The sequence below is a fragment of the Oncorhynchus mykiss genome, chromosome 22 (genome assembly GCF_057628025.1).
Source record: "Oncorhynchus mykiss isolate SJ-2025 chromosome 22, ASM5762802v1, whole genome shotgun sequence".
NCBI classification, from domain to species: domain Eukaryota; kingdom Metazoa; phylum Chordata; class Actinopteri; order Salmoniformes; family Salmonidae; genus Oncorhynchus; species Oncorhynchus mykiss.
This window is the reverse complement of record NC_143043.1, coordinates 30,590,925-30,606,292: the sequence shown is the minus strand read 5'-3', so window position 1 is coordinate 30,606,292 and position 15,368 is coordinate 30,590,925. Positions and strand designations below refer to the sequence as shown.

Genomic DNA, 15,368 nt, shown 5'->3' with positions numbered 1-15,368 from the left:
TTACACATACAGCCTGATTAGAATTTCATTAGAATTATTCACTCTCTTTTTTTAGGCCTTATCAATAATGAATTGAATCTTGCTTATTGACAACATTTGGGATGTCCATGCTCAGCCATAATGCAATTTACAGTAGGTCTAGCCCCTACATCAGTGTTAATGCTATGTATATATTTCCACATTGAAGCCATGAAATGACTTAGAACAATGTGGACTGCAAACAGGTTCATGTTAACATATTTAGCAAAGATGGGATAGGTCTACATTTAGTTATTTTGTGTCTGTAAGCTGTTTAACAAACTATAATGGACTAACATTGGAGTTGATTCCAAGGCAGTACATAAAACACTGTAAATACACAACTTAAAGTAACCATATATTTAGCCATGGCGCACGTTCTGATTGGCCAGTGAGGGGCCAAGCCTTGACACACCCACAACTTATTTGTTCATCTACACTACCGGTCAAAAGTTTTAGAACACCTACTCATTCAAGGGCTTTTATTTATTTTTACTATTTTACTTGTAGATAATAGTGAAGACATCAAAACGATGAAATAACACATTGAATCATGTAGTAACCAAAAAAGTGTTACACACATCAAAATATACTTTATATTTGTCACGTCTGCTCCTCCCCTCCGGCGTACGATTATGCACACCTGGCACTCATCATTACGCGCACCTGTTAGTCATTATGATTCACACCGGGACTCCGTTAATCATTTCCTCCCCTTTATATGTCACTCTCCCAGGTTCACTCAGCAGTTGGTATTGTTCTTGTGTATCGGGGTACTGCCTTATGTCTTATGTCTTGGTTTTGTTGTTTTATTAAAACGTTTCCCCTGCACCTGCTTCCTACTCACTGCCCCATCATTACAATATTTGAGATTCATCATAGTAGCCACCTTTGCCTTGATGACAGCTTTGCACAACCTTGGCATTCTCTCAACCAGTATTCTCTAAACCAGGAGTTCCCACATATGCTGAGCACTTGTTGGCTGCTTTTCCCTCGCTCTGCAAACCCGATTCATCCCAAACCATCTCAATTTGGTTGAGATCAGGGGATTGTGGAGGCCAGGTCATCTGATGCAGCACTCCATCACTCGTGGTCAAATAGCCCTTACACAGCCTGGAGGTGTGTTGGTTCATTGTCCTGTTGAAAATTATAGTCCCACTAAGCCCAAACCAGATGGCAATGCTAATATCTTTATATGTCTTTGACAGGATGCCAGGCTCATGCTTTTTAACAGTGCTCTAGTCTTCCTAGTTGAATATGTACAGACTTGTAGTGTGAATTATTCTGAAATGAGTGCTAGTGCTCCCTCTCTCTCTGGGCTCTCTCTGTGCTATGTCTTTCACGCTCTCTCTTTCTCTCTGTAAATCATTTTCTCTCTGTAAATTATGTTGAGGTGTGAGCACCATCACCTTAGCCTGTCAGACTGGATGCCATGTTTTGGGGGGGTGTGGGTATGTGTGTGTGCGTGCGTGCGTGCGACTGTATGTGTGTCTACGGTATGTGTGAGAAAGAGAAAAGGGTCAGTCCAGACAGATCCATTCTAGTAGACATAATTGTGTCAGATTGGCAGTCTCTTCAGACTCCATGATAACACTAGCTCACATGAACAGCCAGCTAGCTTCTCACGCTACAATCTAACCAGTCTCCTCTGGTTATCTAACTAGTCTCCTCTAACCAGTCTCCTCTGGTTAGTTTGCTGACTGGCTCTGCTAACAGATGGAACAGGGAGAGGAGTCTAGTAGGTGAGAGAGAGAGGAAGTGGGAGAGAGTAGTAGAGGAGTGGAAGATGTGGAAAGTTGAGTTGGGTTACATGGTACTCATAGACCTGCCGCTTCGCTCCGTCCTTCTTTGGTCACCTTCAGGGGCAGTATGGGATGAAGTCTGAGCTCAGAGATGAGGAACAGCTGGCATGGGACCTCACGGCAGACTGTTGATCTCCACCAATCAGATCAGAGGAAGAGGGATTGAGTGGTAGGCTTGCTATAGGGGTGGGGTGCAGCGCCCATCCCCCTGGTGCCCTCGGCAGGAAATTACATCACTGTCTGCAGCAGTGAACGAGAGAGCGAGTCACTGATAGTCAAACAATAGTTACATTGTGCGTGTGTGTTGCTTAAACCCCCTCTCTGTTTCTGTGTTACAGAAGGATGAGGTGTATCTGAACCTGGTACTGGACTATGTTCCTGAGACGGTCTACAGAGTGGCCAGACACTACAGCCGAGCCAAACAGACCCTACCAATGGTCTATGTCAAGGTACCTGTGTGTGTGTGTGTGTGTGTGCGCGAGTGCACACTGTTTCCATCAAATGTGTCCTTGTCCTCTGCTCTCCATTTATAATGTGTGTGTGTGTGTGTGTGTGTGTGTGTGTGTGTGTGTGTGTGTGTTGTAGTTATATATGTACCAGTTGTTCAGGAGTCTGGCCTACATCCACTCGTTTGGGATCTGCCATCGGGACATCAAACCCCAGAACCTGCTGCTGGACCCCGAGACGGCCGTGCTCAAACTCTGTGACTTCGGCAGGTCAGTTTAAACTATGTGAAAGAATCTGCAGTTCTCATTAGCTTTGATTGGCTTTGATGATGATGATTATGACAGTGATGGTCATAACATGGTGATGATATTGATGAGTATGATGATGAAGAGTGTGTGACTGACAGTATGTTGTGCTGATGTTGTGTCTCCAGCGCTAAGCAGCTGGTACGCGGAGAGCCCAACGTGTCCTACATCTGCTCTCGCTATTACAGAGCCCCCGAGCTCATCTTTGGTGCCACTGACTACACCTCTAGCATAGGTAGGCTAACTGCTAAACCCCCATTTAAATTAATATAATTACACCTCTAGAGCCTCTAGAGCAAGTATGCAAATCACAACATCTTCCTGTTTATGCTCCGCCCCTTCTACAGATGTGTGGTCAGCTGGTTGTGTGCTAGCAGAGCTGTTGCTAGGGCAACCAATCTTCCCCGGCGACAGTGGAGTGGATCAGCTGGTGGAGATCATCAAGGTACTGAAACCTGCCTGTCAGTTCTGGTGTTTGCCACCAAATTCTCTTTCTTTCATCGAATGAAAGTTGTCTCTCTCGCTCTCTCCCTGTTGTTCGCAATTTACCCTCTCTTCACAGCTCACGCTCTCTGTCATCTTCTCTCCCTCCCTTGTCTCTTCCTCCCCCTGTCTCCACCTCACCCTCTTCTCCTCTGCTGTCTCTGTGCTGTAGGTTCTGGGGACCCCTACACGGGAGCAGATCCGAGAGATGAACCCCAACTACACTGAGTTCAAGTTCCCCCAGATTAAGGCACACGCATGGACTAAGGTGAGTCAACAGGTACAGGAACTATTTTACTACTCTACAATCCACCCCCTCCCCTAGCATCATTTCTCTGTGCTCGCCTCGTCAGCCTGCCAGGCATTCATCTCTGCCATCCCATTAAATCTGTATCCCCCAATTATGAAAATCAATTCACCTAGGAACTTCATGATGGGCCCAACCTAGATCTGTAAGGATTGGATAGGTGTAAGCAATTTGGTAACAACTCCACCTATCCAGTAGGCTAGCTGGGGTTTCTACCTAATTGCTTACAACCACCAGGTTCTTTCTAATCTGCAAGGGCACATGAAGAAGTCATCGGGGCCCGGTTTCCCAAAAGCATCTTAAGGCTAAGTTCATCTTTAGAACCTTCGTAGGAGCATCGTTAAATCTCAGAGCTGTTTACCAAAACCACTGTTATTAACGTTGCACTTGAAAACGCTCGTAATCTAACGCATGCCTCAGACCACTCGTAGAACAGCTAAGTGTGTTGTTAGATGCTTTTTGCCCTCCCGCATCACTTTACACACAGAAGATCTCTGCTAAACATAGAATCACATGGTTTATCGTCTCTCTGTGGCCACCGATAACTGCAGAACAAAGTTGATTACGAATACAAAGTTACCAATGTCTTTGCAATTGATACAAACTAAGCAACGTATAAAAAGATGCTTCAAATGAATGACTGCATTCAAATATAAACAGTAGGCTATAGGCCTATTTCAATCATATTGAAATAATGTACATTTCATGCTCAATTCATTGCTATTTGTAGGTTACTGTCTGTAATTTATCTTAATATATTTCATGATGTATAACCTAAGGTGTGCAATTTTTAATTGGGTAAGCATTAGAATAAGCTGTCTTCGATTTGCAGCCGTAGGTTTTAATATATCTCTATGAGCTGATTCGTTGTCAGTATTATGAAATATTGAATAATGTTAAAGAATGATTTAAATGTAAAACCTGATCCGAGCGCAGCGCCCCATTTCTTTCGATCCTACAGTATCAACACATGCTCCAACAACGTACTTAGCGATCGTTCTCTATGCGTGGTGTTTTGGGAAACACGTGTTCATCTGTTGTAGGAAAGATGCATCGTTAAAACACTTCAAATCAAATCAAATCAAATCAAATCAAATCAAATCAAATTTTATTTGTCACATACACATGGTTAGCAGATGTTAATGCGAGTGTAGCGAAATGCTTGTGCTTCTAGTTCCGACAATGCAGTAATAACAAGTAATCTAACTAACAATTCCAAAACTACTGTCTTGTACACAGTGTAAGGGGATAAAGAATATGTACATAAGGATATATGAATGAGTGATGGTACAGAGCAGCATAGGCAAGATACAGTAGATGGTATCGGGTACAGTATGTACAAATGAGATGAGTATGTAAACAAAGTGGCATAGTATAGTATAAAGTGGCTAGTGATACATGTATTACATAAGGATACCGTCGATGATATAGAGTACAGTATATACGTATGCATATGAGATGAATAATGTAGGGTAAGTAACATTTATATAAGGTAGCATTGTTTAAAGTGGCTAGTGATATATTTACATCATTTCCCATCAATTCCCATTATTAAAGTGGCTGGAGTTGAGTCAGTGTCAGTGTGTTGGCAGCAGCCACTCAGTGTTAGTGGTGGCTGTTTAACAGTCTGATGGCCTTGAGATAGAAGCTGTTTTTCAGTCTCTCGGTCCCAGCTTTGATGCACCTGTACTGACCTCGCCTTCTGGATGATAGCGGGGTGAACAGGCAGTGGCTCGGGTGGTTGATGTCCTTGATGATCTTTATGGCCTTCCTGTGACATCGGGTGGTGTAGGTGTCCTGGAGGGCAGGTAGTTTGCCCCCGGTGATGCGTTGTGCAGACCTCACTACCCTCTGGAGAGCCTTACGGTTGAGGGCGGTGCAGTTGCCATACCAGGCGGTGATACAGCCCGCCAGGATGCTCTCGATTGTGCATCTGTAGAAGTTTGTGAGTGCTTTTGGTGACAAGCCGAATTTCTTCAGCCTCCTGAGGTTGAAGAGGCGCTGCTGCGCCTTCTTCACGATGCTGTCTGTGTGAGTGGACCAATTCAGTTTGTCTGTGATGTGTATGCCGAGGAACTTAAAACTTGCTACCCTCTCCACTACTGTTCCATCGATGTGGATAGGGGGGTGTTCCCTCTGCTGTTTCCTGAAGTCCACAATCATCTCCTTAGTTTTGTTGACGTTGAGTGTGAGGTTGTTTTCCTGACACCACACTCCGAGGGCCCTCACCTCCTCCCTGTAGGCCGTCTCATCGTTGTTGGTAATCAAGCCTACCACTGTTGTGTCGTCCGCAAACTTGATGATTGAGTTGGAGGCGTGCGTGGCCACGCAGTCGTGGGTGAACAGGGAGTACAGGAGAGGGCTCAGAACGCAACCTTGTGGGGCCCCAGTGTTGAGGATCAGCGGGGAGGAGATGTTGTTGCCTACCCTCACCACCTGGGGGCGGCCCGTCAGGAAGTCCAGTACCCAGTTGCACAGGGCGGGGTCGAGACCCAGGGTCTCGAGCTTGATGACGAGCTTGGAGGGTACTATGGTGTTGAATGCCGAGCTGTAGTCGATGAACAGCATTCTCACATAGGTATTCCTCTTGTCCAGATGGGTTAGGGCAGTGTGCAGTGTGGTTGAGATTGCATCGTCTGTGGACCTATTTGGGCGGTAAGCAAATTGGAGTGGGTCTAGGGTGTCAGGTAGGGTGGAGGTGATATGGTCTTGTGAGCCTAAGTTCCATCACTATTGGGAAAACGGGCCCTGGTCAGGTCAGTGATAAATTCAACGAAGGGAGGACATTATACAGTATTTGAACAGGGCCCAGCCCTGCCCACTGCTCCAGCATTGGATAACCCCTTAGCCAATAAGCAGGCAGTGTTGTAGAGCAGGTCCTCATTGTGGTGTTCCAGACTCCACCTTGTGGTTGTTCTGTAGTACTGCAACCCCCCTAGCCACCCAGTATCAAATCAAATTGTATTAGTCACATGTGCCGAATACAACAGGTGTAGACCTTACAGTGAAATGCTTACTTACAAGCCCTTAACCAACAATGCAGTTTTAAGAAAATACCTAAAAAAAAGTCAGAGATAAAAATAACAAATAATTTAAGAGCAGCAGTAAAATAACAGTAGCTGGGCTATATACATGGGGTACAGAGTCAATGTGCGGGGGGCACTGATGTCGAGGTAATTGAGGTAATATGTACATGTAGGCAGAGTTATTAAAGTGACTATGCATAGATACTAACAGAGAGTAGCAGCAGCGTAGAAGAGGGGGGCAACGGAATTAGTCTGGGTAGCGATTTGATTAGACGTTCAGGAGTCTTATGGCTTCGGGGTAGAAGCTGTCTCTGTGCTGATCTAGAGTCTCCTACCCTGCCGCTGTAGGGCTGGGCCCTTTACACTTGAACTGGTAAAATATAAAGGACAATTTATGGACAAACTATTTCAATATAATTTATCCAAGCGTACTAACCCCAGTAGTTAAGTTTATACTATATTTATGTATACCGCCCTCACCTTTGTGATGACCTCAGTCAGTTAAGATAATATCTGTAAGATAGGAAGTAATAATGACATTCTCCATTTCATATCAATAAGCAGAAACAGATAAATTGATAACCGAAATCCATAGTCTTTACACCTCTCTCACATCTGCTATCATGACAACATACATCTTTGTGTGCATGATACTATCTTTCAATTGAGTGGTTAACTGATTCCAGTCTTTGTGATTGGCTCCTTGACTCTTGTCCTTGCGTGTGATTGGTTGCTAGGTGTTCCGGCCCCGTACGCCACCGGAGGCCATCGCCCTGTGTTCTCGGCTGCTGGAGTACACGCCCACCTCGCGCTTCACCCCCCTGGAGGCGTGTGCACACTCCTTCTTCGACGAGCTGAGGGATCCCAACGTCAAGCTGCCCAACGGGCGAGAAAAACCCTCCCTCTTCAACTTCACCACGCATGGTACTGCACTCTCTGTTTTTTTTACCTTTCTTTCCTCCCAGTTTCATTGGTAGTACAGAGAGACTTGTTTTAGTGTTTGAGTTGACTGAAAGACAGTTACTTCTCCTTTATGTATAATGATGAGGTCTCTGTACTAATGCTACCTGCTGTCATCTGTCTGTGTGTGTGTGTGTGTGTGTGTGTGTGTGTGTGTGTGTCACCTGTGCTTGAGGTGTGTTTTGATGTATTAACCTGTGGTGGGTGTAATCTGCTGTGATCTGGTGTATCCTGTCTCTCTCACAGAGCTGTCCAGTAATCCCTCGCTGGCCAACATCCTAATCCCCGCCCACGCCCGCACTCAGGCCGCCGCCTCCACCCCATCCAACGCCAACGCCACCGCCACCACAGGTCACTTCCCTTTATTTTTCTCTCTCAGGAACATTTCTTATTAAAACACCTGTTTTATTATTGATAAACATATGAATGGATGTGTAAATTAGTGAACAATCTTTGTCTCTCCTGTCCTCATCCCTAGATGGTAACAGCACAGATCGCAGCCCTAACACCATTACTGCCTCGGCCTCTGCCTCCAACTCCACCTCCTGAACCCCCCGCCCCAGCCAGGGGTGATGCCAGTGGAGGGATGATGACATGGCAGGGTTTAAAGCAGATGACAACTACAACAACAACTCCAAGTCACCCATCTAGGTGTTTGATTTCTGCAACCTACTCCACTGTGGACATCTTTATTGTCTGTTAGAAGGAAGGAGTGGTGGGGGACAGGGGAGGCTGATGAAATATAAGAGTATTCATATATAAACGTACCCTATATACACAATACTAGCCTGCTAATGTTTCCAAGAGGACAATCCTACGTATCAAAGTAGACCCCCCCCCCCCCACACACACACACACACACATTCACATGAGGGATCAGTCCCTTCCTCATGTCCTCTCCATAACCCACCCCTTCATGTTCTCATCACTTACCTCTGACCCCCTGCTTGGGATGTCTACCCTGGCTCCTCCTCCTGTAGTGCATGGCCTGAGTAAGGTTAGGAGTGACCTTTTACCGCTGCATTGACCTCCATACTTCTGCTAATTAGGCATAAGACACACACACTTAACATTCTTACAAACACACCCCATGCATGAAGGTCCTGATATATGTGGACACGGATGTCAGAGGTTTGCTCTGGGTTATTTTTAAACGGTTAGCGAACAGTTCTATTATGTTTTTATTTTTGTTTTATATTCTCTGGGCTCGGGTTGGGTGGGATCATTTAGATTGATATGCGTGACATGTCTGGTTCTGTGTGCTTGTGTTATATATATATATATATACACACAGTTTATATATTATGTTGCATTATGTACAAAAATATATATAGATATATGAAACTTCAATGGCTCAGAATCCATAACGGTAAGTTGTTGGCTCACAGAGCAGGGGCAATATTTGCTGCTGCCTAAAGAATGAAGAGGCAAGGTGGTGTGATCTCTATTGCTGGAAAAATACTTTTTTTTTCAGCAGTCCCTTTACTATTTCCCTGTGTGTCATCATTGGTATGTTAAGGCTGTAGACCGGACTACGTGTTGTTCTATTCCTTAACTTTCTCTCTCCATTGATCATGTCACTGTGTAGTAGTGCTGTCAGTTTCTAGGGGATGCCTCCCCCACACCTGCTCTGTCTTTACATGAAGACATTTTAAAGTCATGTATACTTTTCCTTCAACTCATGTGCCAAACTCCAAATCAACAGCTAGCGTCTACCCTCTAGGCACTTGATTTGGAATTTCAGACATGGTTTCTGGCTAAATTGCGAGAAGTCTTATCTCGGCCTCTGTCACTCCTGGCTCTCTCTTATTGTGACCACTGACTCAGTGTTTGTCTAATATTAATCTGTTGGTCCAACGTTAATTTAACGTTAGTCTAGCGTTCGTCTCCTTCTCTGCATCTCTCTCCACCTGGACCACACAACCACCTCACTGGTACAGGCTCTGAGTCGAGCGTCTTACTTACCCAGACATATTCACACAGGTTCAATATGACAACACAACTACACAATGTGTATATGTACAGTTCATATGCTCCTCACCAAATCCTGACTTATGTATGTTGTATTTTATGTTGTGATCGTGGTATGTGTATATATGCAGACCCATGTACTGTTTATGAGCAAAAACAAAGATATGGGGGAGAAAAGAAATGAAAATAAGAAAAAATCAGGGCAATATGTTGGAGATTGTAGATGATGATGATGCTATATCTAGCCGTATAGTTCAACCTTTACCTGTACAGTACAGTAGATAACAAGTGTATTATTGTAACAATAACTAGTCATGTATAGTGTATCTATAGTTTGGAGTGCCTTTGCTTTCATACACCTTCGCCTTGCCCCCTCACCTCCTACCCCCTTCCACAACATGACCTTGCCCCCTCACCTCGTACCCCCTTCCATCCCTCGTAGGTGCCGTTTAATGACTTGCTGCCCCCCTCTGAGCTCAGTTTCAGTCTAGCGTTGTACCAATGTTAGATCAACTTGAGCATTTTCTCTTTCTCGGTATGTACACATTCTCCTTGGTGTCAACATGTCTTATTCATCCTCTGTTTTCCCTATGTTAAGGTTATGACAAATCTGTAAAAACATACATATATTGTTCGAGATTATTGACCTGATTTGAAGCAAAGTTTGCTTGAGCTCAATGTTTTTTTATGATTTCACTAGGATGCACAAATATTTTACACACACGCACACTGTATCCAGGGTTTAAGTATGGATATGAGGATTGCCTTTTTAGGTCAACAGTGTCATTTACATTAGAGTACAGTATGTATTCAGTCAAAATGTTGCTTCTGGTATCAAAGCCATTAAGCCAATTGATGATATTGATTTTGTGACAAGCCATTCTCAGAGGAAATGCAGTACATTCTCTTTTCCTTACCTCCTTCCCTCCCTCCCTCCGTCTGAGAGATATTCAGTATCACCCAAGGGGTTTGTCATGCCTCACACCCGTCCCGTCCCGCTTGCTGTAATATTTGCTTTCATTGACGTGTTGCTATCTATCCCATCACCAGGTCTGTGACCACTCCCCCAACTCCAGTTCAACCAGAGTGGACCATGTCAAATCACATCAAAACATTTTCAAACAGTTACCAAAAAAAGAACAAGGATAGTGGACTATAAAATATACAGACTATGGCTTCGCACACACTCTCGTGGCAGAAGAATATGCTATCTGGATTTAAAGAAAAAATAAAAGATAAAATCCCTGTATAACAATACTACTACTACTACTACTACTACTACTACTACTAGTACTACTTGAATGCCTCTGTTTGTGACTGACATTTTTATTTCATTTTGAAATGTTTGTTTTTATTCTGTGAAGGTATGCTAAATGTTCACCCCTGTAAATACTTCCCCATGTGTGCCCTGAGGAATAGTTCCCTGGTACTGTCATTTGCATTAAATAAAGAGTAGGATAGCCTGGAAATGAACTAGTCTTTGCCTCTGTCCGTGTGTGTGTGTGTGTGTGTGTGTGTGTGTGTGTGTGTGTGTGTGTGTGTGTGTGTGTGTGTGTGTGTGTGTGTGTGTGTGTGTGTGTGTGTTGTTTGGTCCAGTGGCAATGCCCTGTTGTGATGTCTGGTATAGAAACAAGTATGTTCAGTAGAACAGCAGGCTATAATGACCAACAGCCCAGTACATGACTTCCCATCCATTTGATCCAGCCACACATTCTACACTTCTGAGATAGTCAAACTTGCTCTTTATTTGAGGGTTAGATACAATAGAGCACTTCAGGTTGATATGACAATTTAAATATAGAATTCATTTTTGGTCACATTTGTTTTACATATAACAGCTTTTCAACAAAAGAGCGTAAGGCTAAGGCCACACAGACATTCAAACGCAAATGCATTTTTGTCGGTCAAAAGTTCTACTCGTCTCAACTGTTTTTTGACAGATACTCATCTGGGTTGTCCATCATCTACTAACGGAAAATTGTCACAATCAGTACATTTCAGACAGAGTAAAATCTCTGTGTTACTATACCCTAATAGAAGGACAGCCTGAGGAACTGTAGACCAGAGGTTATTGGTAGGCCGTGCTGGTCACAAGGCGGAGTTCCAAGGTGGCGAGTGCTGGCCATGAGTGTGACTGCAGCCCTGTGTCTGCTAGTGTTACACCACACAGGAAGATAAACATTTATGACAGAAAACAACATTGACCCAACACTCACAAAGCCAAACACATGTCCATGTACTGTTCTTGTCAAGAAAACACAACCCAACCTTCACAGAATACATGTACTGTTCTTGTCAAGAAAACACAACCCAACCTTCACAGAATACATGTCCATGACTGTTCTTGTCAAGAAAACACAACCAACCTTCACAGAATACATGCACCTGCACTGTTCTTGTCAAGAAAACACAACCAAACCTTCACAGAATACATGTACTGTTCTTGTCAAGAAAACACAACCCAACCTTCACAGAATATATGTACCTGAACTGTTCTTGTCAAGAAAACACAACTCAACCTTCACAGAATACATGTACCTGTACTGTTCTTGTCAAGAAAACACAACCCAACCTTCACAGAATACATGTACTTGTACTGTTCTTGTCAAGAAAACACAACCCAACCTTCACAGAATACATGTACCTGCATTTGTAACATTCTTCATCACATAAGATTTTCTATCACACTTTGATTCTAATTGTTATTTTCACACACAGTTCTGCAATGAGGGTAAATTGATATGGACTAGATCAGGGGTAGACAACCCTGTTCCTGGGATGCCGCAGGTACTGCAGGACTTTGTCTACGCACCACACCAGACCAACTGGTGAAAGGGGGACGAGGGGAGGGAGGAAGAGAGCAAGGGAGGGAGGGAGGGAGGGAGAGAAGGGGGGAGGAGAGGAAGAGGGAGATTTGGGAAGGGGTGGGAGTGAGGAGGGGGAGACAGAGGGTGGGGGTGGAGAAAGAAAGCGAAAAAGTGTTCCGAGGGAAGCAGTACAGAGAATTGAGAGGATGGGGTGTGTAAGGTGATGGAGAAAATTGAAATAATAGACAAGAAAGAGAAAGTGTGGGAATAGGGTAAAAAAAGAGAGACATGCAAGAGACAGGGTATTAATGACCTACAGTCATGTGATGTGATAAAGAAGCTACGTCAATCAAATAACCCTCACTATGGCCTAAATTCAATCTGCGCTATAGCGTGATTGACATTTAAAGTCAATGCTTCTACGTTCGTGTAGACTGCAATCACATGAAAGGCTGCATGTTGGTTTAATCTGAAATTACTTTTACATTTCAACCACGTTACAATACAGATCTTCCAGGCTTTGGATTGAACCGAGGAAAAACAAAAAGGAACACATCCATGAAATCCTGAGTCAAGCACTTGGCTACATGGTACACCAGAAACATCCGGGAATAACAGGGACAACACGCTGAAACGACACTTGGCTACATGGTACACCAGAAACATCCGGGAATAACAGGGACAACACGCTGAAACGACACTTGGCTACATGGTACACCAGAAACATCCGGGAATAACAGGGACAACACGCTGAAACGACACTTGGCTACATGGTACACCAGAAACATCCGGGAATAACAGGGACAACACGCTGAAACGACACTTGGCTACATGGTACACCAGAAACATCCGGGAATAACAGGGACAACACGCTGAAACGACACTTGGCTCTACATCTACCTTGATTACATCTACCTTGACTCTACTTGTTTGTTTACCTGAGAAATCTTCATCATATTATCCTGATACTCTGACAGTTAAAAGGGGTCAGTGATTGGCCAATTATTTATTTTCAAGTGGTAACCACTTTTTCAGATTAAAAAACATCAGACAGCCTACAGCTGTCTCTTAGCTGACCTCTTAGATCAGGGGTGTCAAGCTAATTTTGCCCCGGGGGCCACATTCAGTCTTCAGCGAGGTCAGGAGGGCTGCACAGATTTTTAAAATATATTTCCTCGCACTTCCTCGCAATGCACTGTTTGATGGTCTCCCAGCCACATCACTATATAGGCTCCAACTTATCCAGAACAGTGCTGCCAGGTTCCTGGCCAGGACCAGGAAGTCAGACCACATCACCCCGATCCTGGCCCAACTCCACTGGCTACAAGATCGGCTACAAAATCCTCCTGCTTGTATTTAAAGCCTTGCATGGATTTAGCTCCACCTACATCAGCGACCTCATCTCAATCAGCAAGCAACCTAGCACTCTCTGCTCAAGCCACTCTTTACTGCTTCAAGACCCCAAAATAAGCCTTCCGAATATGGAGGACCGAGCCTTGTGCTCCTTGCCAATCACCTATTGAATGCTCTCCCTGACCATCTGAGAGCTCACTCTGAACTTTTAAAACGGGCCTTAAAACCCATTTCTACAGAATGTATTTTTTATCGTGCTAGTCCCAATATAAAATGTATTTAGCACCTAGCCCACTATTGCTATTTTATCTGCCTTGATTCTAAATGTGTTTTTTTTTGCCAACGGCAACAGTAACCAGGAGGCTGTTGTCCTCATCAGAGCCATCTATAACCTCATGATGAGCAGCCCAATTCTGATCGTTTGCCACTAATTGGTATTTGACTGATCAGATCAAATCTTATGCCAATAATTGGGCAAAATATCAGAATTGGGCTGCCTGTGTAAACGCAGTCATGGAGACGTAAACAAACCGATTGCCTGTTGGAAGGGGAGGGGATCATTAAAGTCACCCTAAGGCTTAGTTAAATGAAAACATATGGCTCTGTATCATGTCCTTATGATATTCTTATTACTAGCTTCTCCTATTAGTGACGGCAATATATTAGCAAGAGCAATGAGGCTGCTAGTCAGGTGAGTGAAGATCTGTCTCCATGTACCTTCGCCAGTCTTAGACCTCTGACTAGTCTGCATGGAACAATGACTACCTGTGCTGGTTAAGTGTGGTTTGGGTTGGCCGGTCAGGCTAATGATAAACACATACTGTACAGTGCATTCGGAAAGTATTCAGACGCCTTGACTTTTTCCACATTTTGTTACGTTACAGACTTATTTTAAAATGTATTAAATAAAATAAAAACTCAGCAATCTACACGCAATACCCCATAATGACAAAGCAAAAACAGGTTTTTAGAAATTCTTTCTAATTTATTACAATAAAAAGCAATCAGGCACTTTGCTATGAGACTCAAAATTGAGCTCAGGTGCATCCTGTTTCCATGCATCATCCTTGAGATGTTTCTACAACTTGATTAGAGTCTGTAGTAAACCCACCTGTGATAAATGAAATTGATTGGACATGATTTGGAAAGGCACACACCTGTCTATATAAGGTCTCACAGTTGACAGTGCACGTCAAAGCAAAAAGCAATCCATGAGGTAAATGGAATTGTCCATAGAGCTCCGAGACAGGATTGTGTTGAGGCACAGATCTGGGGAAAGTCACCAAAAAATGTCTGGCGCATTGAATGTTCCCAAGAACACAGTGGACTCCATCATTGTTAAATGGAAGAAGTTTGGAACCACCAAGCTCTTCCTAGAGCTGGCCGCCCGGCCAAACTGAGCAATCGGGGGAGAAAGGCCTTGGTCAGGGAGGGGACCAAGAACCCGATGGTCACTCTGACAGAGCTCTAAAGTTCCTCTGTGGAGATGGGAGAACCTTCCAGAAGGACATCTATCTCTGCAACACTCCACCAATTAGGCCTTTATGGTAGAGTGGCAAGACGGAAGCCACTCCTCAGTAAAATACACATGACAGCCCACTTGGAGTTTGCCAAGGCACCTAAAGACTCTCAGAACATGGGAAACAAGATTCTCTGGTCTGATGAAACCAACATCGAACTCTTTGGCCTGAATGCCAAGCGTCACATCTGAAGGAAACCTGGCACTACGGGATGGTGGCAGCATGGTGGTGGCAGCATCATGCTGTGGGGATGTTTTTCAGCAGCAGGGACTGGGAGACTAGTCAGGATCGAGTGAAAAATGAACAGAGCAAAGTACAGAGAGAACCTTGATGAAAACCTGCTCCATTATCGCTCAGAACCTTCCAACA

The 15,368-nt window shown here is 44.1% G+C and overlaps 1 protein-coding gene across 2 annotated transcripts in view; it reads left to right on the top strand.

Moving 5' to 3' along the window:
• The window catches only part of gsk3ba (glycogen synthase kinase 3 beta, genome duplicate a), a 42,934-nt gene extending 32,146 nt beyond the window's left edge, over window positions 1-10,788 (top strand). Inside the window, exons 4-11 of one of the 2 annotated variants that reach the window (XM_021579312.3) lie at window positions 2,159-2,269; window positions 2,406-2,536; window positions 2,701-2,807; window positions 2,920-3,017; window positions 3,228-3,323; window positions 7,126-7,312; window positions 7,595-7,699; window positions 7,827-10,788. In XM_021579312.3, the coding sequence (XP_021434987.1) occupies window positions 2,159-2,269; window positions 2,406-2,536; window positions 2,701-2,807; window positions 2,920-3,017; window positions 3,228-3,323; window positions 7,126-7,312; window positions 7,595-7,699; window positions 7,827-7,897 (906 nt within the window). In that variant the 3' untranslated portion in view covers window positions 7,898-10,788. Of the gene's footprint in view, window positions 1-2,158; window positions 2,270-2,405; window positions 2,537-2,700; window positions 2,808-2,919; window positions 3,018-3,227; window positions 3,336-7,125; window positions 7,313-7,594; window positions 7,700-7,826 lie in introns of both variants that reach the window. The other variant, XM_021579311.3, reaches the window with a different exon arrangement.
• Window positions 10,789-15,368: the final 4,580 nt, after the last annotated feature.